General features: G+C 36.4%; 3 protein-coding genes and 2 long non-coding RNA genes across 9 annotated transcripts in view; 2 read left to right on the forward strand and 3 right to left on the reverse strand.

The window, feature by feature from the left end:
• Window positions 1-23: 23 nt before the first annotated feature.
• On the forward strand, window positions 24-20233 carry LOC101744827 (dynein regulatory complex protein 8). Of its 2 annotated transcripts, none has more exons than XM_004923119.5 (6): window positions 24-259; window positions 509-622; window positions 1128-1251; window positions 1703-1829; window positions 2886-2969; window positions 20039-20233. In XM_004923119.5, the coding sequence occupies exons 1-6, from the start codon at window positions 235-237 to the stop codon at window positions 20075-20077; spliced, it is 513 nt and encodes a 170-aa protein (XP_004923176.1). In that variant the 5' UTR covers window positions 24-234; the 3' UTR covers window positions 20078-20233. The 2 variants fall into 2 exon arrangements, with proteins under 2 accessions (XP_004923176.1, XP_062531674.1); XM_062675690.1 differs by lacking the exon at window positions 20039-20233 and adding an exon at window positions 19060-19197 and having other exon boundaries at window positions 102-259.
• Window positions 2647-5313, reverse strand: LOC134201244 (uncharacterized). The gene is made up of 2 exons (XR_009976438.1): window positions 4970-5313; window positions 2647-2922 (listed from the first exon to the last, which is right to left on the reverse strand). It is a non-coding gene; the product is annotated as an uncharacterized LOC134201244 (long non-coding RNA).
• Window positions 6426-17285, reverse strand: LOC101737763 (uncharacterized). Its single transcript, XM_021353409.3, has 8 exons — window positions 16025-17285; window positions 14559-14651; window positions 12355-13159; window positions 11530-11603; window positions 10934-11122; window positions 9952-10140; window positions 8223-8391; window positions 6426-8017 (listed from the first exon to the last, which is right to left on the reverse strand). Exons 1-8 carry the CDS (start codon window positions 16121-16123, stop codon window positions 7113-7115), a joined length of 2523 nt encoding a protein of 840 aa, XP_021209084.2. The 5' UTR covers window positions 16124-17285; the 3' UTR covers window positions 6426-7112.
• LOC134201245 (uncharacterized) lies at window positions 16959-17516 on the forward strand. The gene is made up of 2 exons (XR_009976439.1): window positions 16959-17112; window positions 17188-17516. It is a non-coding gene; the product is annotated as an uncharacterized LOC134201245 (long non-coding RNA).
• The window catches only part of LOC101737620 (uncharacterized), a 27243-nt gene continuing 21907 nt past the window's right edge, over window positions 20230-25565 (reverse strand). For all 4 annotated transcript variants that reach the window (XM_062675676.1, XM_004923065.4, XM_038020084.2 and 1 more), the window contains 4 exons: window positions 25406-25515; window positions 24485-24544; window positions 23059-23224; window positions 20230-21760 (listed from right to left, as the gene is read on the reverse strand). In XM_062675676.1, coding sequence (XP_062531660.1) covers window positions 20643-21760; window positions 23059-23224; window positions 24485-24544; window positions 25406-25515 — 1454 coding nt within the window. In that variant the 3' untranslated portion in view covers window positions 20230-20642. The remainder of the gene's footprint in view (window positions 21761-23058; window positions 23225-24484; window positions 24545-25405; window positions 25516-25565) is intronic.

Below are 25565 nucleotides of genomic sequence, written 5' to 3' on the forward strand. Positions count from 1 at the left end.
GTCAAATTTTGATTTCAGTCTACGTTTTGAAGGGGGTCAAAATCATGTTCAAAGCATCCGTCACATATATACATACTAACTTACAGCAGCTCTGGTGCAAAATAGAACTAAAGCTTCGTCGATGACACTAGTGATAACTGATAGGTTGTGTTGCCTGGTTACGGAATATTTTTTTCAATTTAATACGTGTACTTATTAGTGTTACAAATCTTATAATTAAACTATTAGTTCATTATGGCAAGAAAAGAGGAACCTAAAAGTTAGTTATTATTTGAAAGATTTACTTTATATACATTTAATAATTTATAAACGAGCGATGTAAATACTGTGTAATTTAGTATCACTCATTAAATTTTATTATAAATGAATACATACATAAATACATTTATTAGTTGAAATTTAAACAAAACCAAACATTTTTATTGGTAAATAGATATTACGTCTGGTATAATATCTGATATATGTCATATATTGGTATATCTCATATACCTTAAATGTATCTTTCTAGTTCAACCAAACAATGATTTGGAGAAAAAAATAATTGAAGCTTTCGAAGTATTTGACCATTCTGGGAAGCAAGTCGTAGATGTAAGGGAAATAGGAACAATTCTTCGATCTTTGGGTAATGCTTTTTTTTCTGGTTTTCGTTAAATGTTTTAATACTTTACTAGTGTAATAAAGAGTATTTAAAAAATTCTGACTCTCACGGTAAATTAAAAGACACGAGTCACCACGAGTAGCCGATGGCGCTTGGAACAGTGCCGAAGTATCGCGAAATCATACTAAATATCGTAAGAATACAATAGCCGTGTTTACAACGTAATTACGCATGAAAAAAGTCATCATTTTGCTTTCCGTGCTCCAATTTTTCACCCTTTTAGGATAATAGATATCTCAATTTTAGTATGACAGTGATTATTCACGTCTTCGAGTCGCTACAAATTATTTAGGAGGAATAGTCGGAATGAAGGTGCTCTCCTCTCCGAGCCGGTCTGTGTGAACGGACCCTTAGGCCGTTTTTTGTTTTGGAAACTTCTAAGCGGATAACTGTTTGAGTACTAAATAGACTGTTTACATGGTAAATTTTGAATATAGCAAAAGAGACGTTAAATATATGTTTTTTAAAGGTTGCTGTCCAACTGAAGCCGAGATACAAGAGGTGATTTTAGCAACGGAAAACAAAGAAGCAACTGGAAACGTTCCGTTAACGAACTTTTTACCTTACATGTGTAAAGTCATGATAGAACATAGGTTTGTAATATTAAAATTAAAAAGGTTAAACAATTTTAAAATTTTGACAGTGTGGCTCAATCTTCGTTGTTATTTTTCATATCTTCTTTTTAATATAATACTGGCAGACCCGGCCACACGTTGCTGTGGCTAAGGTTTTTGTTTCTAATTAAAACGCGGCCGACTATGCTAATATCAAAAATTGACAAAGAACAATTGGATTTCACTGTATTGCGTTTACTACGAAATAAATTACCTACACTTATACTTTAGCCTAAGCATCATGTGGTGCTTATGCCATTAAATTGTAGCTTATGGAAACGTTGGAATTTTTGACAAAGCCAATTACGCCATTGATCACCGAGATAAGTAGATTTTGATGTTAGCTTTCTACCTTTCGTACGTGAATTTTTTAATTTAATTTTCCATAAAATGTTCATTATGTCAGGTATTTTATTTATTAATGGGACAGGTTTTATCCGGCGAGCGCTGAAATGCTGTTGGCTGCATTCAGATATTTTGACACGGAGGGACGTGGGTACCTCACTAAAGAGAGGTTCGCCAAGCTTATGATGGAAGAAGGAGAGTCATTTACGCAGGTACCTTAAAATTTCTTATTATTATCTATATCTATATATATAAAAATGAATTGTTGTTAATCAGTCTCGCTAAAACTCGAGAACGGCTGAACCGATTTGGCTAATTTTGGTCTTGAATTATTTGTGGAAGTCGAGCGAAGATTTAAAAGATAGATAGATATGAAAATGCACGGAATTTAATAAAAATAACAATTTTGTTTTTCCTTTGATGTGTCCCCTGTCGGTCTTTTATTTATCGATTGGGGTACTACGAAGTCTGCCGGGTCAGCTAGTTTTAAATAAAACAATTCGTTTTCCGGCTGCCTTCACTTTATGTCGTATAATATATTGTTACGCCGGTAAGAGTAACGCCATCTATCGCTGAACAGCCGAAACGAATACCAAATGATAGCAACATCTAGAACGCTCGAAAAGTACAACGCCATCTATTGTCAGGTAGCGGAAGCACGCATTGAAAGTGCTCGACTTGTGAGGAATGTTCTCGACGATTCTAGGGATGTCGTATCGACTTTATAAGCGTTGCAGAGATGCTGTCGACGTCACCCAAAACACGTCATTACGGATCCTCCCGATCCATTAACGGTGCTTTTAGGTACCACAAGCACCGGTCACAGTCCTCGCCGAACTAAGTTTCTCGCCGAATCTTCTCAGTGGGTCGCGTTCCCGATCCGGTGGTAGATTCTGCGAAGCGCTGCTCTTGCTAGGGCCAGTGTTAGCAACACTCAGGCTTGGGCCCCGTGAACCTTCATGTTAGGGCGAAACTGAAATAGTCTCTCGTGTTTGTGAAGTGTTTTAAGTGTTCTAAGAGATAACACAGTTTCAATTCGTACTTCGATAGAATTTTTATTTATACCGAATCGTATTATAATATAACATTATTTTTTATAATTAATAATCCTAACACTATACAACAATAATCCATAACATTAGTTATTATAAAATAATACCGTGTTATATGTTATGCTAACAAATACTATACTGTTGTATATGGATATGAATTGACTCGGTTAAATTTCAACGAGTATTCTTATGGCTCTCATTTTTTTCATGATACAGGAGGAGTACGATGAAATGATGCAAACAGCGTTAGATCCTGTAACAGATACAATAATGTACGAATATTACATCAACCAACTTATGGTGAGCGCATTCTATTTTGTTGTTTTGTTTATATTTTAGTTTATCTTATAAAGTTTAAGATTTATAATATTCTATGTATCTATTTTAATTTGTTGATTTTATATATAACTAGCTTTTACCTGCGACTCCGTCCACGTGGAATAGTTACTTTGGCATAACGCTAAATTTTACCCCCACTTCATTTACGTAGAAAGTGAAAATATTTTTGAATTATAGAATGTTATGGAGCTATTTAAACCCCTATTTTGAAACATTCTTTATTGGTGCTCCACTTGTATTGGTCTTACCGTGATGTTATATAGCCTATAGCCTTCCTGTAGGATTCAAATGGGTTATCTAACACTGAAATAATTTTTTAAATCGGACCAGTAGTTCTTGAGATTAGCGCGTTCAAACAAACAAACTCTTCAGCTTTATAATATTAGTATAGATATGGATTTATTTTATATTATCTGCTGGTATAATATGCACAGTTAGTATATTGCTGGGGTGGCCAACTTGATTAGAATCAAGATCAACTGTTTACTGTCGAAGCACTACATAAGCACTACGATCTACCAATGACATTTCTTGAAATTTATGAAACAATGCAGTTCAGTATACAAATAAGTAGTATATTTTCTTTTATTGAAAAGATTAACATAAAGTTGAAATTATACAATAAAAGAGAACTATTGCGTGGAAGAGAGAATAAATAATGTGAGGTAATTGTCATTTACAAAAAATGTATCTTTCAATGATACAATTATCATTTAATGATACAAGATGAAGATGATGCGTGCAGCAATTGGTGATTACGTTGCGCAGTCTGTTCTATGTATTTATATTTTTTTGTCTTGCCACGATCGATGTAAATGGAAAAATTTGATTCGAGCCCTACACCCCAGCAGAGGGTAATAGGAAAGAATGATGAAGAAGATGATAATGACGATCGACTGAATTAATAGCCAAGATCGACCGGTCGATTGCGATCTTTTTTTTATTACCCTTGTAGGGAGACGAGCATACGGCCCACCTGATGGTGAGTGGTTGTCGTTGCCCATGGACTTCAGAAATGTCAGGGGCAGAGTCAACCCGCCGCCTACCGCTACCGGTTAGCCATCCCTGGTATATTGTATAGTATAATAGAAAAGCATCTGTTTTCGTTTTAATTAATGCACCTGTAGTAGGTGTAGTAGGTTTTCTATATCATCCTTGGTCGATTAGTAGAAAATGTTTTGGGCACTAAGTTTGCCAATGTAATGTGCATGAATAAAATAAGGTTTGTTTAGTTTTTGTAAACAGATTCTATCTTAATGACTGCAGTGTATTTATCAAAAGCGTCATTGCACTATATTGTGATTCGAGTAATGTTTTATTCTACAGAATTGAATTGCAAAGCTCTGCTTCAATGAACACTAACATATAGATTTTAGTGATAAACGCGAGTTATCGTAGCGCCCGACGAATTGTGATTTCGCTAAATATAGCATAGCTCATAGCTTGTGGTGGACAGTCGTCCTTTGTTTAGCAAGTATAACAGAGATCAGTGGGTAATGAAGCAGTATAAGTAAGATACAGAACATAGTATTAATTTGTTGAGCACGATTTTATATAATTTTTATATTCTTAATTAATAGATGTCTGAACAAACTCACGGCCTACCTGTTATAACGCAGCTGATGTGTGCTTAATTTGCGAGTTCTTTAACGTTCTCGATAGCGTAAAAGTTAACTCAAATTTGTATGGAGTTTGAACGTTTGCTTACGTTTGCCTCTAGGGACGCTGTTCCAACTACATACAAATTTGAGTTAACTTTTACGCCATCGAGAACGTAAGAAAACTCGCACTAAGCACATTGAAATACATAGACGTCACTTTTTGAATACCGCCACACAGCCTTGAGACATGAAAGTCTAATTTAATATTTCGGTTCATTAATTTGTAACCGTTCTCTTACACTTCAAATATGAACGAATTACTGCTTCGCAGCAGATATTATGTAGGATGGTGGTACCTACCCGCGTCGACTCAGAAGACGCCTTACCACCAGTAACTAAACAAACAGCTATTTATCGTGATAAACTCGCAATCACAAGGAACAATGAACAATGATGTTATAGTAAAAAGAGGTAGATACGTTATATTAGTACTAATACGAAGTCAAGCTTGTCCGCGGCGTATGTACCTATATATATTTATAAACATAAACACACTAAACAATACGATATTATGCGGACGAATTAAATCGACAATAGTTGATGATAATATCATATAGCCGCGTGAGCAGAATTAACTTGACAAGGTTGTAATGTGTGAAAAAGATAGCATGCTAACTATCAAGACCGTAAACAAGACGGATATATATTACGCAGTGTCGTTGCGATGTCACGACTTACTTCATAGATTAACAATTAAAATGACACAGAACGAACATAAAATTGTTTGATGCCTACGGTTTAGTAAGCAGAATTGATATATTTAAAATGAACTCCTGACTATTCTTTTAAGAAATAAAACAGCAAAGGACAAATAATTTTATTTTTTTATTTTCAATTAGTTCATTATTATTTGGCCGCCAATCCTCTTCATGTCTTTGTCTACGTACAATATTTATCCATTGGTTACACCTTAATTCATTTGCCGGAAACCTTTAAAAATAAAATCAAATTTGTTAATTCATTTCTCGGTTGTTGTGAGCTAATGTGTAGGCAATATCATGGAAATGTCCTTTCTGTTACATTACTCTTTTTAATCTTGACAGACATCTCTCTTACACTCTGTGACCGGAGTATATGCCGTCGCACTCGAGCCTTTTTTAATAAATTTAAGTTAATATTTTGGATTTCTTAAACAATATAAAAGCAAATCAATTTAAAATTAATACTTACGCATGACATGTCATCCCTAGACTTTTGGGAGTCTTACTTGTATAGTTTCTACAGTGTCGAATAACACAGGACGGCATTTTAGAGAAATTTCGCGGAACAAAAAACGCAGTCAACGTTACCAATGCCTTCACGAGACTAAGCTTGAGTGCGCTAATTAGCTCAGTTTTACGGCGCCACTTTACGAACTCAAGTAACTTATCTACCTCTTTTTACTATAACATCATTGACAATGAAGAAACTTATTGGTGTTTTTTTCGCCATTATTTAGTTTCATCCTAAATTAGCGGATTGGTGAGCGACACGTGATTTTAGTTTGTCCTTTTTTTCCTACCTATTCGCTGGTAGCCTAATGGGCTAATGAATAGGTGAGTTCACGGGCTTAACCTGAAAGAATTTGCTAACACTAGCCCTGACAAGTGCAGTGCTTCGCTGAATCTACCACCGGATCGGAATCGCGACCCAATGAGAAGATCCGGCGAGAAACTCGATGGATTGCTTATTCAATTACCGGTGGTCCGCCCACTATAGGCGGAAATCTCCTTTCGAGCGAAAAAAGTATCAATATTAATAATAAAAAAAACGTAAATCAAAACAATATCTTTAATCACATAAAACATAAGATTGATATTGGAATTTCCGTGCAGATTGGACCTATTGTAATTTGAACGAATTTTATTTAAATAGTGATTCCACTGTTAAAATCTCCGCAAACGTTGGACGCCCTGTTTTCAAAATAGAAAGGAGTACAAGGTGCTTAGTGCGAGTTTTTTAACGTTCTCGATAGCGTAAAAGTTAACCCAATTTTGTATGCAGTTGGAACAGCGCCCCTAGCGGCAAACGTACGCAAACGAACCCATTCCATACAAATATGAGTTAACTTTTACGCTATCGAGAACGTTACTCGCACAAAGCACACGGATTATGAAACCTACGATTGCAAGTAATTAACTTAAAATCTGAAATGAATTATTTGAAAACAGAATAAAATTAATTTCAATTATTAATAAGAAAAATTTAAATAGTAACATTATTATATTTTTGATGTGGGATCCGGAAATTGTGTATCACACAAAAAACCCTACTAACTTTAAAATTTGGTCTTATATGTGAATTGTAGTGCGACTCAATGTCTTCAGGTTTAATTAGACCTGCTGGATGTTTGCTACTGTTCGTGCAGTCTTAGCAACTGTAATGATAAGTCAAAATAACTAAACCGGGGTGCATTCATAGCTAAAACAGATCCCAAATCAGATAGACGTGTTTTGAGAATAAGTTATGGTTTTTCGTTTGCTGCAGCTAATCTACTGGTCCTCCTTGTGCGAATAGTGTTTGGAGTGGTATTGGCGATTCTCGCAGAAGATCTGGTCGGCGTAGCTGGTACCTCACTCTTTAAGTTTGATATTACGTCTTTCGCCTCTTCTGCCATATCACCGGTCTGTTCGTTTGCTTTAGATTCGTCGTTATTTTCCGTATCGACCGTCTTATTTTCATTTGGTAATTCGGAGACTGGTTTGTCTGCAGTCGTCTCAGGAGCCACTACTACGTCGTCATTTTTTTCTACAGGAACTTTAATCTCCGTATCAGGAGTAGCCGTATCGGCAGTCTCGTCTGGTTCCTCAAGATTTGTTTCTTTATCTTCTTCGTCTTCGGTTTTATTTGTATCATCCTCATTGATATCTGTACTTTTAACGTCATCTTCAATTACACTGTCTGCACAGACGGCTGCCAGTGTACTTTCCTTTGTGCTATCTTCAGTTATGTTGTCATCCACATTAATGGCATCAGTAGCTGTGGCATCAGTAGCTGTAGCATCACTAGCTGTAGCATCAGTAGCTGTGGCATCAGTAGCTGTGGCATCAGTAGCTGTGGCATCATTTTCATTGAGATTATCATTTATGGTAACTGTGTCGGCTCCTTCATCTCCTTCTTTGTTGATGTTTGCATCAACTGTCTGTTTTGGATTCGTGTCCATCTGAACTTTCTCTTCAGCCTCACGAATGGAAGTCAACAAATCATTAATCTGGTGATCCAATTCGGAACCGATTATATCAGAATCTATGGTTTTATTCAATTCAATCACCTCCTCTTCTGGTTCGATCAATTCTACATCGTCTTCCTCATCATTATTTTGTGACTGGTTTGTTCTTTCGCTCTTCCTGATGCCTAAAGTAGTTTTTCCTGTAACAATAATACATAGTTATATTGGTGTAGTTTACTTATTTACGGCTTAAAAGTTTTACTGGAAGAGATTTGAATATTTAAATAATTTTCGTTTTACTTCTAAAGCTATGGTTGCTTCTTTTTCATTACAAATATGATATCAGGGACATGTCATTTTTGCACTTTAAACTATATGACTAGTGTGATATTCTCCTAAACTCACCCATAACGTGACCGTCCTCACTGATAATCTTGTCAACCTGCTCCTCAGTCACAAAACCGACAAACAACAGGTTACGGATGCGCTTGTGTCTTTTAACAGATCTCGGATTGAACTTGTCCAAGAATGCTTGCATGATCTTTCTTTTAGGTAACACAGGTTTTCCTAATATCTGAAAAATATATGTTTTATTATACTCCAGTCTGTCTTTAAAGTGCAATGCTTCGAAGTTTTTATTGAACTTAAAGCTTCCAGTAAGCTTTGTTAGTCTATATCACTTTTTAATATGGAGAACACTGTATCTTAAGTGATTACCGCAGGCAATAGATATCACAACTTAGATACCACCCACATTGGTATATGAGGTCGATTTTATTTTTTATTTTTTTATTCGTTAGTCGGGTGGACGAGCACACAGCCCACCTGATGTTAAGTGGTTACTGGAGCCCATAGACATCTACAACGTAAATGCACCACCCATCTTTAGATATAAGTTCTAAGGTCTCAAGTATAGTTACAAGTTAAAGTCCAATGGGTATGTCTTCGATGTTATTTTATGTGCATAAAATCCATTAAAATCGTTTGATTAATGATAATACTTAAAATGATTTATTTATATGTTTTATTTATATACTCAAAATATTTACTTCATACGTAAAAGGATTTGAAGCTGGCAATATTTTTCCCGCAAAAATAAAAATCCTTGTTTTTTCAATAGAGTTACTTTTTTTAAACTACTTATTGTAAACTATAGTGGCGCTTATTTGCAACTATAATCTATTGTCCGCTTTGGGCCTAAAATGGGCCATCCCCTTTGAGCCCTTTTTTATTTTCGGATTTTTTTATTTTTGTTTATTTGTTCGTCGTTCGGGTGGTGGTACCTACCCGCGCGGATTCACAAGAGGTCCTACAAAAATGGTTACCTACTCTCAATGGTTTTCGACCTAAATGCATTGTTTCTTGGCTGGTTTAGGCAGGATGTAGGTATGAATGTACCTGTGCAGGCTCACATTACGATGGTGGGACATTGTAGTAATAACGAATATGAATAAACTTTCTAGTTATTTCATCAAGTGTGTGTGAAAGTTATCGGTGAAAAAATTCTCAAGAACTGCCTTATTAGAATTGGTAACTGTCTGCAGGATTTGAACACCGGCATAGTCACATCGGCGTGTTATCTTGTAGATTATGACGACGTGTCGCAATTGTAATACTTTTAAATGACTTATCCTTTTCACGTTATTTGACAAACTATCTATAACATTAATTTCATTTATTAAAGTCACTTATTGAAATGTCAATGATACATTCCGACTAGTGTTATTGTAAGAACTAGTGGTCCTGCAGTAGTCGAAATTCGACTATAACTAATTGAAATTATAAGTTTGAAAATTATTCAGGTTCTATTGTCAAACACTATTTATTAGACAAATATTAACAAAGACAAACAATATTTAATCTATTCTCAATTTGACCATAGAATTTATGCAATAAGAAAAGTTTGAGAATAAACAAATAGTATGCGTGTGTGTGTCAAATACATGGTAGTGTGTGTAATGTTTTTTTTTATTGATTTAATGTATCTTTTATGCATTATTTAAAAAAAATATTAGCATTGTGCACTCCTTCTCTATATTCTCTATAAGTGTGGAAAATTTCATACTCTTCCATCCGCACAATTTTCGTAAAAAGGGATACAAAGTTTTGCTTCAAGTGTTAATATATAGATTACCTGAACAAAATACTTGGGAGGTTCTGCGGGCGCCGCTGCTTCATGATTTTCAGTAGTAGACTTTTCAGAAGTCTTCTCCACAGTTTTAGTTTTTGTTGCTAAATTCACAGCTTTCGTGTTAGCAAGTTGTATCAGGAAAGCTTTTGAAGCTTCAAACGCTTTGTTCGCGTTTAGGAGCTTAACTATTCTCTGAAATATCGCCACAAACAATTATATAAAAAATATATTACCACAAAACACAATATATATTTTGAAAATACAAATGATATAAGAAAAATACCAATGATTCTGAACAAAAAGGTACTGATCAATTAACATTATATGTTGCTTTCTGACACTGATATGTGATCACTATTTAATGCATTTCATGCGGGGGAGGTGAACAAGTTCGCCACTCACCTAACTTGTTCAGTGGATATCAGAGTTCATAAACATCGCATCAATACAGCCACCAACTTTTTATAGTAATTATGCTAATTATAATTTTAATCAATTTAATTTTTACTATATGATATTGTTCCTTTATCATGAAAGTCAATTGTGAACATGAGTTGAGTACGTTTTTCTATTGAGAGAGGACTGACCAATATAATTCCGGAATGAATCAAAAGTAGCATTGTTTGCAAAATGACATTTCCGGTATACTAACTAATCTGTATTAATATATAAATCTACAGTGGGTTTTTACGGATGTTCCGTTATAACTACTGAACCATGCATCCGACTGACTTGAAACTTAGTATTCATGTAGAAAATACATGTACTTAATGGATAGGATAATATTTATATAAGTGTTGGACTCCCTAATAATAATGACAATAAATAATAATGTTAATTTTAAATGCCCAGCGAAGCGGGCGAGTACGGCTAGTATTATTATATTTATGTAAGGAAGTTAGGAAGGGTTATTAAAATTTATAAGCCCGAATTCATTATGTTGTGTCAAAGACAAAAAAAGCGATTATTTTAGTTAAAACCATACCGGAATAAACCTTATCATGAGCTGCGGCAAGACATTTTCTATGTTTTTTATGGGTACGACTTCTTCGCATTCAGCTTTGTTCTCTTCTTTTTTTTCATTCTCTGGGACATCAACGTCTTTGGTCAAATCCACCTCTGCAGCCACAGGAACTGGTTTTTGTTCTTTCTTCTTTTTATATATTTGGTCTAGCTGGTTAACATAATGGTTGGTTAGTTAATATAAATAATAAAGACGCAATTTTTTATATTTAAGTTCCATGCCGCCATAAGTTCAATTAAGTTCCAAAGTTTTAGGCCTGCTAGCTGATGCAATCAAAGCTTCTCCAACTTTATGGACTACGATAACCACCAATCATCAGTAACCCAATTAATCTTTAAGAACAATAAAATCATAGAAATATTTTAATTCTCTATTTACTACTACTATACTGTATACTTTTGAAATAAGCCCCCCGAAATATCCTCACCACATTGTAACATTGACCATACTGCAGAAACCTGCTCTGCCTGACTTCTTTACAAATTTGGAACTTGGTCTTAAAGACAAATTTAAAGATGGCAAAGAATTTTTAAATCTTAGATGATGCCAAACAATACCTTTCCGAACATTTCGACAAGCTTGCTGTGTATCAATTTTTCTAGGTTCTTTTCTAAGAAAGCTTCTGGGTCATCTGCAAAAGTATTGTAAAATAAATCACAAGCCGTAGCGACATCTATCGACAAATGAAAGAATACCAGCAGATAACACAGTGCATCGGTTTCGTTTACTACCAGTAAAGATAGATCTGTCATCAATAACACCCAACCTTCCAAATGTTGCTGTGAACTTGTGTCATTTAGATTTCTCAAAAGTATGGTTTGTGCTAGAATGCTTTCAGTCGATAGATGTCTCCAAAGAATGCGTATACGTATTGTTTTTTATATTTGTTAATAAGAAGAGTAACGCTTCGAAGTCACCTAGATGAGATCCTAAGTGAGATAAACAGATTTGTATCCAAATTTGATATGATCGTTACGGACGATTATTTTCCTAGTGCCTGGAAGGTTCACAAAGCAGCGAATCTCAAGAGTTATCTAAGTGTAACTCCATTGAAATCGTGCGTGCTTCGTGTTCTCAGACTATTGGAAGCTCTGTCGAGGCAGGTCATGAACCCACAGAATTCGGAGCGATCGTGACATAATCGAAAGCTTCCATATTCAATGTGTCAGAGTGAACAGTTTTTTTTTTAAAGGAAAATGCATCATTGTACATAGCCACTTTTTAGTTTAAACCAATATGCTGTGCACATTGGAAAAAGTAAAAATCAGTCATGTCCAAATAGGGTACCGATACAATTTTCACATACAAAAGTTCGTAGGGAACCATTATTATATGCTTTTGTATGAGAAACATTTTTATAGTTTGAATTAATTTGTAACTACCTGATTGAATTAATTTATTGTCTGGATTCTTGACGTTCAACTCTTCTTTTGCCTGTTTGACCTCTTCGAGTAAAGCTTCATCAGTCCCCTCGGGGTACCGCTTACGGTACACGGTGAGGCCGTCATTAATACCGCCGATGTACTTGTTCATCATCAACTCCTTGATGCGATCGCGCAAGATTTGCTTTACCGTGCGCTGCGCTAGAGGGCTCTGTATAGTGTCGCGGTACGCCTCGACTTCGCTAAACTTAGTTTTGAGCTCCTTCAAGAGATGGCCCATGACCAGCTCCAGCCTGCCCTGCAGTTGGTTCGACATTGGGCAGTTGGGCCGCAAAATAAGCGACTCATCTACCTTTTTTGCGGCAGAAGTTGTCTTCTTGACTAAGTTATTGCGCTCGCTGATGGAATAGGTATTCAGTTTGTTGGGAGGAAGGGACGTTTTGGCTTTAGTCACTTTACCCGATTTTGGCCTATCGGTGGACGATCGCCCAGGGCCTTTGTTGGAAAACTGAGGTTCTGCAGCGGGTTGGCGCTTAGAAGACCCTTGGCCTTGAAAACGATTAGCGGACCTGCGCCCTGAGCGAAAATTGAATTGGCTATCGGAGCCTCTAGCGTTGCCCGAAAAGCGCTTGTTAGGATTGGTTTCCCAATCCGGCTGGTATGAGCGTTTCCTTGAATTCAAAGGTATGAAATCACCAGAGCCGACAGACTCGTCATAGTAACGCGTATAATCGCTATCGACGTTGTTCGCGTTCTGGAAGCTGGCTCGTTCAAAATAACGGGGACTGTCGTAATTGAGTGATTTCTGAAATGTAAAGTTTTGGTTTATTTAAAAAAAAAGGCTAATGCCTTTTCCCGGCCCAACAACATCTTGTAAATGGCAGAAAACCTGAATAGTTTTCTAAAATTAACAACTTCAATTCATATCAATTGATTTGCTAATGTGGGTTTTTGATTTTAAAACTCTTTGTTTTGTTTAAATTTTAAATAAAACTGTGACCCATGTAGCTTGCTTGCAAGGTTTCACGCCTTGCTAAAATGCAAACCACTAAAAGTGCCAGTTTTATTGTTCCATTTGAAAAATAGTGTTATTTTTCGGTCCCACAAAATAGAGATGGCTGGAATGATTAAAAAATTTACTCTTACAAATTATATTTTGCAAGCAATACTTGCCAGGAATTGCGGTAAACATAAAAGATTAAATTTAATTGTGTCATTTTTGTTTATTTCTCTCATAGGGAGCATATCACTCAAAGGCGAGTTATCACCATTACTTATGAATGATAACAATGCCAGGGGCAGAGCCAAGCTGCTGCCTACTGTAAAATACCACGATTTGTAGCCTAACAAACATTTAAGTGTGCTTGTAGAACATATTTAAGCCCCCTGAGTAGTTACTACCAGCCTGTCTAATTCGCTATAAAGCAGTACCATTAACAGAATACTATTGAGATTTTGGGAATTGACATTATTTCCCAATGCATGTGTTAGAATCCACATTGTGATATGTCTGGGCGGGGTCAACACTTAACACTAGCTACACCAATAAAGTTCATCCTTCAAATGTTATTAAAAAAAACATTCAACAATGTCTAGTTGCTAGACGCGGCCAGACATGACTACTCTTCAACAAACTTCACATTAGATGCGATTCAAAAAATCTGTTTTATTGCAAAGCTAAAAATAATTTAAAATAATTTAAATAAATTAAAAAAGCAACATAAATGTTTGCTCTCACTCTGCGAAACATCGTGCCATATGGCGTCGCATCGCGAGAGCATCGGTATCGCAGGATCAGACTGATGCATGACCACGACCACTCTGTCAAGAGTGTACGAATAGGAAGAAAAATAATTTTGATATTATTAGGACTTCAACTGTTGATATTATAATGCCAGTAGTGTATTCTAGTAAATGCAGGCACCAGAAAGCCAAAGGTGCCTTTGCTAACACAATTCTTGAGAATGAGTAATAAATGAAGACATAGTCTAAAACTATAATAACACGCTTTAATAGTAATCTGATCTAAATTAAAGTATATATTTATAATTTTTGTTATGGTATGGCACGAAAATTATACTAAATTTCATCAGTCCTTTATATTATGTGTGCAAATATTCAATGCATCATGTGTTTATGTACTTGCTCATGTAGTTATGTAGATCAATGCATCGAGCTAATAATAGCATGTTTAGGTTACAAACCTCACGATGTAGCATTTGTGTTTCGAGCAGTTCCTGTTGCTGCTCTATCATCTCACGCTTACGCTTCAACAAGTCCAACTCCAAATCTATATGCTGAAATTCATGTTTAACAATTTGATAAAATAAATATATGTAAGTAGCAATTCATCTTGATACTACTTGTTATTAAGGTACAATTTTTTTTTTGTGGGTGGACGAACTCACGGCCCACCTGGTGTTAAGTGGTTACTGGAGCCCATACACATCTACAACATAAATGCGCCACCCACCTTGAGATATAAGCTCTAAGGTCTCAGTATAATTACGCCTACCTCACAATTCAAACTGATATGCATTGCTGCTTCACCGCAGAAAGAGGTAGGGTGGTGGTACCTACCCATGCAGATGCAAAAGAGATCCTACCACCAGTAATTATGCAAATTATAATTTTGAGGGATTAATTTTATTACACTATGTTATTCCTTCACCGTGGAAGTCAATTGTGAACATTTGTTAAGTACATATTTCATAAGAAAAATTGGGAACTGCCTGCGGGATTCTAACATCATTGCATCACTCCATACGAATGCACCAGATGTCTTATACCTTAGGCCATGATGATGTCGGACTACTAGTAACTTTTAGACTAGACAATTAAACTACTACTAGACTACTTTCATTAAGTGTTAACATTGTCACTGTTTGCAGTCTTGTTCTATCTATTGCCTAGGTGCATGAGATGTATCCCCACAAGGCAAAAACACTGTCACCATACTATCAACAGTGGGTAGTTTGACAATTTCATAAGTAAACTAGACAATATACACATATGAAACACACCACACTAAACAGGTCTTAGGAAGAAATTGCATTAAATTACTATTGTCTATATTTTTTTGATCTCATTTCGTTTAAAAAACTGTAGTATACATTATATTATATTGCTCACAAACAGATACATTTATCTTCTGAAGAGACACTTTCTGAAGACTCAGAGCCATACAGTGACAGTTATTAAAAATACAAAATTAAAATTCTTTGTTTAAGGATTTAAACATTCAAATAGATAGGCAAGTCGCCCTTGAGGCATTTATTCCAGTTCAAATCCGCGTTGAGGTATTAGTGTTGAAAGGTTAATGAACTAAAGAAAAATTCTAATACCGTTGAGCATTGAAATATTAGTGTTGAAAGGTTAATGAGCTAAGGAAAAATTCTAATACCGTTGAGCATTGAACAAGATTTGGTAATTTGTAACGAAGGAACGAATTAGAAATTTAAACGAAGATCAGACGCTAAAAATGAGCCATTTTGTTCGGATGAAAGTTTCCGAATGTGATCATTGACATTTTGTTCTATAACGGCTGGTTGTGAAGTTGATGATGATTAAGTAGGTACCTATTATTTGCCAGTTAGTTATGAAAATACAGCGAGACTGCATTTAATAAGTGGAGAGAAATAGACAATTAGTCGAACTAATCATTACGTACCTGAAGGTGTTCAGTCATTAGAGGTCCTTGGTTAGACAGTCGTGGATTCATTACATTGTTGGAGTACCCATAGCCACCAAGTCCTCTATTATGCTTCATTTTAGTAATTAGTTTGTATCCACGAAAATTATACTTGTGACGTTAAACGCGCTAAGACGAAACACACAATGGCCGCGTCTAGGGATGTTCCATACCGAGAATCGATCGCACAGATTACTAAGAAATACGTACGCATATCGATTGACAAATAAATAATATGTGTGTAATATGAATCACTGCGCTTGAATACTTTTGTTGTTTTTCATTTATTCGAGCATACGAATCAAATTATCTTGTATCTATGTATGTATATATTTTTAATAAAATACACAACTTTCTTTTTATAAATCCAATTGTACATATATTATTATGGTATTGATCCCAAGATGCAGGTTTCGGTTTATTTTATAACTATCAGCGAGCGCAAAAGGAAATCATTGTTGATCTTTAGAAAAAATATCTTTTGTCTATTTTGGGGAAAAAAAACATTGAAACGAAGTCGATTGTTTCACTGCATGTAAAAAATTTCTTAAATGTATATTTTTAAAGCTTGTTTGAAGTCCTAAATTAAAACAATTGACCCAAAAAAATCATCCCAATAATTACCTACCTTTTGTCTGTTCTATATTATTTATATAAATACCTCACTTTATTCCATAGAAAATAACAATATACTTTTTAAATTATAAGATTCTGATCATTGGCAATGTAAAGTATCACGAAATAAATATTGACTATAACTTTGTATAGTAAACAAACACTTTTCTTTTTGTAATTTATTGAATTAGTATTCGAACCTGTAAAATAACTTGAAAAAATTCACGAGAAAAGTATGTATATATTCGAATATTTAAATTGCTGAATCCGCGATATTCTATTACTAAGTGTCTCAGCTCTGGGATACCAAATGGCCGCCTCCCTCGGTATTGTTTTGTCGTTGGTGCTAGTTTTTATCTTCAATAATTATGCTGATGAAAAATATGGAAGCAAAATGAGATAAAGTTGATTATAGTCTAATCAACATTAGACTTTAATCAATTGGGATGAAAGTAAATTAAAACAATAAGAGATTGAATGAAATAAAGTCTCTGTATAATGGTTGTTATTTACTGGGACTGTTTCAGTGGACTTTTTAGAAATACTTGAGAAGCTGCGTCCAGGCGCTTTGTTTCATTTTCGCTCCTCGCGTTGCCGCCAAGGAGTTGAAGGAGTCCCGTAAACTGCGTTATAATTGTTATGCTCAATTAGATATGCAAACGGATCTACGTCCATTATACGTTTTTGTATAATAACATAATTTTGTAGTACAAGCCCAACCTCTATTGTAAATTGAGAAATGAAAATATATGAGATGGATTATTATTAAGTCAATTTGGGAATATGTTTTTTTTTCTTATAACATTTTTTTCATTTTCCACGAGTCCAATTAAAACTATGTACTTTTACAGTTTAATCTTGCGTTCATTATTTCATCATATTTTGTGGATGTTAATATTTTTTTTTGGTTTATGGTCTAGTATCTAGACCTTTAGGCCAGTGGATGTTAAATATGTACTGGACAATGCTGCCAACTAGACGTGCGCTAATCATGTTCGGAACTGGATTGAACATGACATCGTTCTTTTGAGTGTCGGAACTAGTTCCAGTAAACATGTTCGCGGAACTGTTTAGTTTCACGAACATGTTAAGTCTAGTAGCTGTTTGTAGTTTGTAGCTGTTTAGTTCCGCGGACATATTAAGTCTAGTAGCTGTTTGAAGCTGTTTAGTTCCGCGGAATCACGTATTAAGTTATTATTAATTACACAATATTTTTCAAAAAAGGTATTAAAAATACAATTTTTTAAAAGCACTATATAAAAATAGATTGCCGCTTATGGCAATTATTATTGTAATTATTATTTTGTAAGGTTTTTAGTTTTAGGTTCACTGTTACAGCTGGTTGCATAATTTATTAATGTACTGTAATTACTTTGTCATAATTTCAACTACTCTACTACTTTCATTATTTTTCAATGTAGGTATTGTACGATGCACCGGAAACTATAACCTATCAGTTGTTAATTAAAATACCACGTTATTCTGATATACAACGTAAATTGAGCTCGTTGTAGCCTTACAACCTTTTTCCCATAACCGAGATACCGAATAGCGAAAGTGGTGAATGTTTTAAAATTCTCGAATTTTGAATTATGATTTTCTAAGAAATGGTCTACAAACACTTAAGGTTAAGTGCTCGTAGGAATGATGCATGGTCAAGGTCAAAATCCATAGCAAAACATTTTAATTTATTCAACTATCGACTGTAACACGTAGGTCGTAGAGCATAACTTCAATATTAATAAAAATGTAATATGAAAGAGCTCCACACGCAGTTTCATGCACTCGCTCCATCTCACTCTCTCGTATTCGTGCTATATGTCGCCTTATCTCTTTACGTGGACTCGTGTCGGTTCGAGACTCGTTCGGGTGGACTCGCCGCGCCACGCCTCCGCGCCGCGCGGTACCTATGCTCTAATCATGTCCGCATGTCCGTCATGTTCAACGCGTTCGTAGTTCCTGCATAACAGTACACTTGGAATGGAAATGGAACTGTCTGAACATGTTAATTTTGACAACTCGGATTGAATGATATAGTTCCATATGAGGACATAGTTCCAGGAACTATTTAGGTCCGGAACTACGCATGTCTACTGCCAACTATTTTAAAAGATTTGATAAAATAAAATAAACTAATTAAAGTAAACAAGCTAATTCGCAAAACAGTGCTCGACGCCACTTGAATCGATTAAAAAGCTCTGGCTTTAAACGTGAATTGGTGCTAATCCAACATCTGAGATCTTCTTATTTTGAAGGTGAAAACCGAAGTCAAAACAAACTGTCAGACTCCAAGATATTATTAGTTATTTTTGTTTTAACTTACTTTTAGCTTATAAGCCTGGTAATTTTAAAATTTATGAAAGTTCCTTTTCATTTTAACTGACATTATAATTCATCAGGTGGCCCCCAAAGACGTTTACAATTTAGCTGATGCCATAGAAGCTGAAAGGAAAAGATTAGAAGCAGCAGCGCCGAAAAAAAGACGTGCATCGTCTCTCTTACGCGCCACTGGAAATTAGATTACGTTCTGTTTTGGTATTTTACCTATTGTATTTCTAATGCGTCCTTTAAGCTCTATGAAGTCCGGGATGGCGGCGTGACATCGGTGATCTGTATGAGCAATCATCTAAATGAGATGATCCCTCATCAGGTTTCGATGCAGAGACCTTAGTTGAATCTCTGTCATCCGATTTTTCAAAAAAAAAGAAACATTTTTATCACAGTTCAGAGTTCCTAGATTTCAAATCGAAACGTGTCCTTTTAGCAAGCCAGGTCGAGCCGCTAGTGGTACTGATGTTGATGAGCTACGATAACCGCTCGAAACTAGATCGGTCATAGGTTCCTTTGCCTTAATTAACACATAAAAACAAAATTTTTAATAAAATTTCAAGTTCCAACCGCTAAGTTTTTTAGCTAACATTGGCAGACGAACTCATGGACTACCTAATCAGCTGTCGCAGGTTTCCCGGTCACCGTTCTTTATTAACCCCACAGATACAGCCCATTGGGTTTCTTGCCGGATCTTTTTAGTGGGTCGCGTTTCTGATCCGGTGGTAGATTCTGCGAAGCGCTGCTCTGGCTAGGGCTATTCTTAGCAACATCCTCAAGTTAGAGGCCCGTGAGCTCTATGACTTGCTCGCCCGTTTTGAATCTAGAATGACCCCTCGAAAAACAAATCGCAGAATTCCATATGCAAAGTGAATATCGGTCCTTACCCTAAGAGATCGCAAGTGATAAAAATTGAAAATTAATTTACAGGTATTTTACTTATCAGAGATGCAAGTAGTGACCATCAGTCACCACACTGCCTATTTCTCTGGAGAGAAACTCATGCATTTCGGTTTGATAATATTCCAGCGACATTTTTTTCTGTTGCAGGTGGAAGAAGCGGTGGAGACCACAGAGCCACCGAAGTAAGATGATTATCAAAATTTATCTGTCTTATTAAATTTAAAATTATTATTATATTAAATTATTACAAGTTCTCGTTTCATGAAAATACCAATAGTTACTTCGTCTATAATTACCATAATAACAAATAACATTATAAAGAATAAATAAACTCAAAATGCATTCTGTAGTTTTATTTCGTACAATTAACAGTATGAGAATTATTTGACTATTTACGTTAACTACCCGCACATTATATATAATAAGTTTGGCTATAAAATAAAATTAATGATAATTAAAATAAATATGTACACAGCATTTAAAGTTTGTTGTGTATGTATTTATATTTCCGCTACTTTTATTATTTTCAAGAACATCTGTGCCATGTAGGTACATTGCCAATCGTAGTGTATTGTGCTATTATTTTTTTAGATGTATAATTTTTCACCGAGTGTGTTTGGTCGGTTGCTTTATTTATACAAAATATTTGAAATCGCGATTCCAATTTGTAATTCTTACAAACGTTCATATGGTACAGTTATTGCGTCACCAATGTATGGTACGAACAGACACAGTTGCGGTCTCAGCAGCCCTATTCGCTGTCCGACTCGCCACATTCGTCTAGGACCACGCTCTCGGCCAGCATCGCGCGAATCTCACTATCACTTAACTCATCATCGGATTTTTCATTTATCGCTCCATCCGATTTATTTGGTAGCGTTGGGAAATCGGACTTTTCCGTTCCTAGTTTACTATCCGTTTTAACTTTGACACCGATTTGCTCCTCATTCGTTTTTTTAGATGTCTCTTTTGGTTTCATATCGGCTAGGCCGCATTCATCTATGACGATAATCTCGGAGAGCATCGCTTTTATTTCGTTATCATTCAGCTCATCATAATCGTTTTCTTCGGCGAGAGATTTTCCTGTAGATAGATAAGGTTTCGCTTCAGTATCAACATTTATCTTTTTCATTCTCAATTCGTTTTCTCTTTCAACTTCGAGGCTTTGTTTATCAGGTATTTTCTTATCGGGTCCGCCGCATTCGTCTAGAATGATGCTTCTCAATAGCAACTCTTGAATCTCGCTGTCATTCAATTCATCGTTATCATTTCCATCTTCAAGCGATGTTGTCGTCATTGTAATCGGTCGCTTTGCAAACAGGTTGTCCTCGTCAATGTTAGACCTCTTCGTTGTTTGTTTGCTTTGGGGCAAAGTTTTCTCAGTTCTATTTGTAGGTACGTTAATTTTTACAGCTTTGTTTCCTACTTCATTTTTAGTTGTATTCGATTTAGTTTTAGCAACTTCATTAATCGAAACAATTGGCTTAGGATCATCGACGCCCTGCTTTTCGCGTCTATCTGTAGACTCTTTTATGTTAATGACTTTATTTCCAACTTTAATAACTGTCGTATTGGATTTTGATTTAGAAACGTCAAGTTTGGATACGGTTGAATTGGATAGCGCAGTGATATCATGTTTAGCCTCAGCTGATTTGGTATCGCGAGTAAGTGTTTCTGTTTTTCGAGTTTTTGCTGTAACTTTCGGTCTGTCATCAATTTTATCTTTAAAAGGCACAGCTGTATTTATTACTTTTCGGTTTTCAGTGCGACCAATCATAGTTCGTCTTTGTTTGCCATCGAAAACAGTTTTTGGATACGGTGGACGTTTCATGTGTCGGTACATTGGTGTGACCGTCACGTTTGAATTATCTGAAAAATAAATGTAGGTACAATACTGGTATACTTTTACTGGTGGTAGGACCTCTTGTGAGTCCGCGCGGGTAGGTACCACCGCTGTTTATTTCTGCCGTGAAGCAGTAATGCGTTTCGGTTTGAAGGGTGGGGCAGCTGATGTAACTATACTTGAGACCTCAGAACTTATATCTCAAGGTGGGTGGCGCATTTACATTGTAGATATCTATGGGCTCCAGTAACCACTTAACAGCAGGTGGGCTGTGAGCTCGTCCACCCATATAAGCAATAAAAAAAAAGTACAATCGGCCCTTAAGACTGTAAGAGCATTTAGATTAATTCACGATAATTACAGAATATTAAGTCAATATAAAGTAAAAAATAACTACATATATTTAAGAATGAACACCCACGAATTTTCATCATAGGCAAAATTTTACATCTCAATTACTTATATAAATATGGTAAATAAATAATCAAGATTCATAAGCCGATGGACAGATCTGTACTTTCCCCCAAGTAAAATGTGACTTGCAGTCTGAGTACCTCATTATAAATTAATTTATTGAAGTGGCACGGCATGCCACTTTATTGCGAATCATACTACTCCACTACACCTCTGACTCAGGGCACGGGGAATGCAAAGCCGTCGCCACCCTAACCATCGGATCCTCTCGATCCACTTTCGGTCCTTTTAGGCGACTCCAAGCATCGGTTACCGTTCACGTTGAAAGCGACAAAGACTTTGACGTAAAACCTAGACCATAGACACAGCCCATTAAGTCTTTCGCCGGATCTTCTCAGTGGATCGCGATTCCGATCCGAGCAAGTCCTCAAGTTTGAGCTTTATAATCTGACCTACGAAACCGTGCGTAGCTGGTATAGCCTTTTAGGACTCTTAGGCGATTAGGTAGAAGAAAATCAATATCTACAGTATGCTGTACACCAAAAAACTTGAATGTAATTAAGTTACGTGCATTAACAAACGCGTATTCACCCAAGCCCGAACGATAAATTTCTAATATTTAATTTTTTTATTGCCCTCGTAGGCAGACGAGCATACGGCGCACTTGATGGTGAGTGGTTACCGTTACCCATGGACTTCAGCAATGCCAGGAGCAGAGCCAAGCCGCTGCCTACCGCTCAATACTCTTCACAAGCCTCTTTTGAAGAAGGACATGTCATAGTGCTCGGGAAACACCGTGGAGGGGAGCTCATTCCATAGCCGGATGGGACGTGGCAAAAAAGACCTCTGGAAACGCACTGTCGATGAACACAGCGGTTCCAGATAATATGAATCCAGATATAAAACTTACCTATAGTGAAATGTTTCTGAGCGCAGATCCTATTGAGGGTGTTGGCGTCGCGAGCTCGCGTGCAATAGTCGATGCCTTTAGAATTCATCTTCTTCAAGCCGCAGCAGTTATGCGTCTTCAAGAATAATGACACGCCCGCCTTGCGCGGTAGCCGGTCGAAAGATAACTGCCAATAGACATGTCATGTATTGATTACGAAACAAGAATAGTGTTGATAAGAGTAACGCCATCTATCGCCGAATAGCAGAAACGAATATCAAAGGAACTAGTAACACCGAGAACGCTCGAGAAGTACAACGCCATCTATAGTCAGATAGCGGAAATACACACCGACTTGCACATTCGACTTGCCCAGAATGTTCTCGATAAATCTAGAGATGTCGTATCGACTATAAAAGCGTTGGATGGCACGAAGGCAGTTAGTAATCGGATCTATTCGAAGCGAAACAGCGAACGGATCACCTGAAGCGAAGCTGAAGAAGTGAACTACGAGTTGTAAAGTGTTCTGTGAGTGTTCTAAGTGTTAAATAGAGTTTTAATTTGTACTTTGGTACAATTTTTGTTTATCCCGAACAGCGCCTAACAATAGTATTTTCTTATTGCTTAGATTGGTGGACGAGCTGACAGCCCACCTGGTGTTAAGTGGTTACTGTAGCCCATAGACATCTACAACGTAAATGCGCCACCCACCTTGAGATATAAGTTCTAAGATCTCAGTATAGTTACAACGGCTGCCCTACCCTTCAGACCGAAACGCATTACTGCTTCACGGCAGAAATAGGCAGGACGGTGGTACCTACCCGTGCGGACTCACAAGAGGTTCTACCACCAGTAAAGCGATGTACACGTAAGTACACGATGTCATTCCTCAGCTTGGAAGTCTTCGGTGAATATCTTGTAGCTGTCACTGAACGAAATGTTACGATTACCCTCTGGTTCCTAGCTTTGCTTACGTCATCACTTTTCCCGAATAGCATCAGCACTAATGAACCTTTATTAGAAAGCAATCCCCTCCTATACACTCGGTCCTGTTCCTAATTCCACATGGCAATGTTGTCGTCGTTGTCGTCGTAATATTAAAATCTTTTTTAAAAGATCCTCCCTCAATACCGTATAACGGAACGAGATATTTTACAGATGACATGAATCGCGTTAACGACATTTTCAAAATAAGTTTGCATATCGAGGGGTTTACGGGGGAACTATTCTTGTATCATTCGAACCGAAACGCATTACTGCTTCACGGCAGAAAATAAACAGAGTGGTGGTTCCTACCCGTAGAAACTGTTCCTATAACTAGTGGATGTTGTGTATCCCCACTATTTCCAATAGTACGTTACGGTTTGGACAACTCTGAATGTCCATCTCGGAGTTCGAACCGCTATTCTTGTCCCTGTAAATGTATTTATGATACTAGGCAACGTACCTTCATGTTCAGAGGATTGTATACTCCCGTGAATGTCTTCTTCAAGTTCGGCCCCAGTACCTGCAAAATAATACCTTTTAGGCCTGTTGTATTTTGGGAGTGTAACGACAAAGGGGAAGATCTTCCACCGAACGTGTGATATTGCTCGGTAGACCGACGGCCCGAATTTTATTTTCCTACCTAAGCTGATGGTCTATAGCAGTGGTGGGCAAACATTTTTAATGGCGGGCCGCAAAGTTTAAGAAATTCTAGAGGAAGGCCAGAATTATAGAAAAATGCATTTCGTATTAAAGCTTTTTAATAAACAAAATACCTTTTAGTATTACTATTACGCCAAATTACTATTATTTTACTATACTATTTATTACTAAATTACTATACTTTACTATTACGCCAAAATACCTTTTACAAAAAATTCGAAGATTTCCAATTATAAACGTCTGATTTTATTTTACGCGCCAAAATGCTGACTAGAATATTTAGGATGGATGGACTCTCGGCGGGCCGGATTAAATACTTCCGCGGGCCGTACTTTGCCCATCACTGGTCTAGATCAGCGTCACCTGGCTAGTAGGTGAGCTCGCGGGGCTCAAACCTGACTTTGTTGCTAACACGAACCCTAGCAAGAGCCGAAAATTCAATTTCAATTCAATTTCGTATGATTTGATTGGACTTTTATTTAGGTATTTTTATTTTTAAAAATTCTTATAAATTGTAATTTAAATTTTATTGTATTATGATTTAAATATTACCTAATTGCATGTGAAAATTTATGGGCTTATGATGCCTGAAATAAACGCATTTCAATTCATTTGAGACCTTTTGCTTTGTCTAGGAATTCACTGATTGCCTCGAGGACCTATTCCATAGGGATATAGGTAGGGTTGATGGACGAGCATTGATACCTATAAATATACTCACATTCCTCATGGGGTCGTCTGGTTCGCCGTCGACCGTTTTCGACATTTGCGTAGGTAGTTCGCTAACATCATTTGGAGTTGCTCTTGGTTGATCCTCTACAGCTTTTCTCACTATTAAACAAAAAGTTCTATCTAAAATTAGCAGTAATCAAAGATTTGTT

Source organism: Bombyx mori, chromosome 24 (assembly GCF_030269925.1).
Source record: "Bombyx mori chromosome 24, ASM3026992v2".
In the NCBI taxonomy this organism is placed as follows: domain Eukaryota; kingdom Metazoa; phylum Arthropoda; class Insecta; order Lepidoptera; family Bombycidae; genus Bombyx; species Bombyx mori.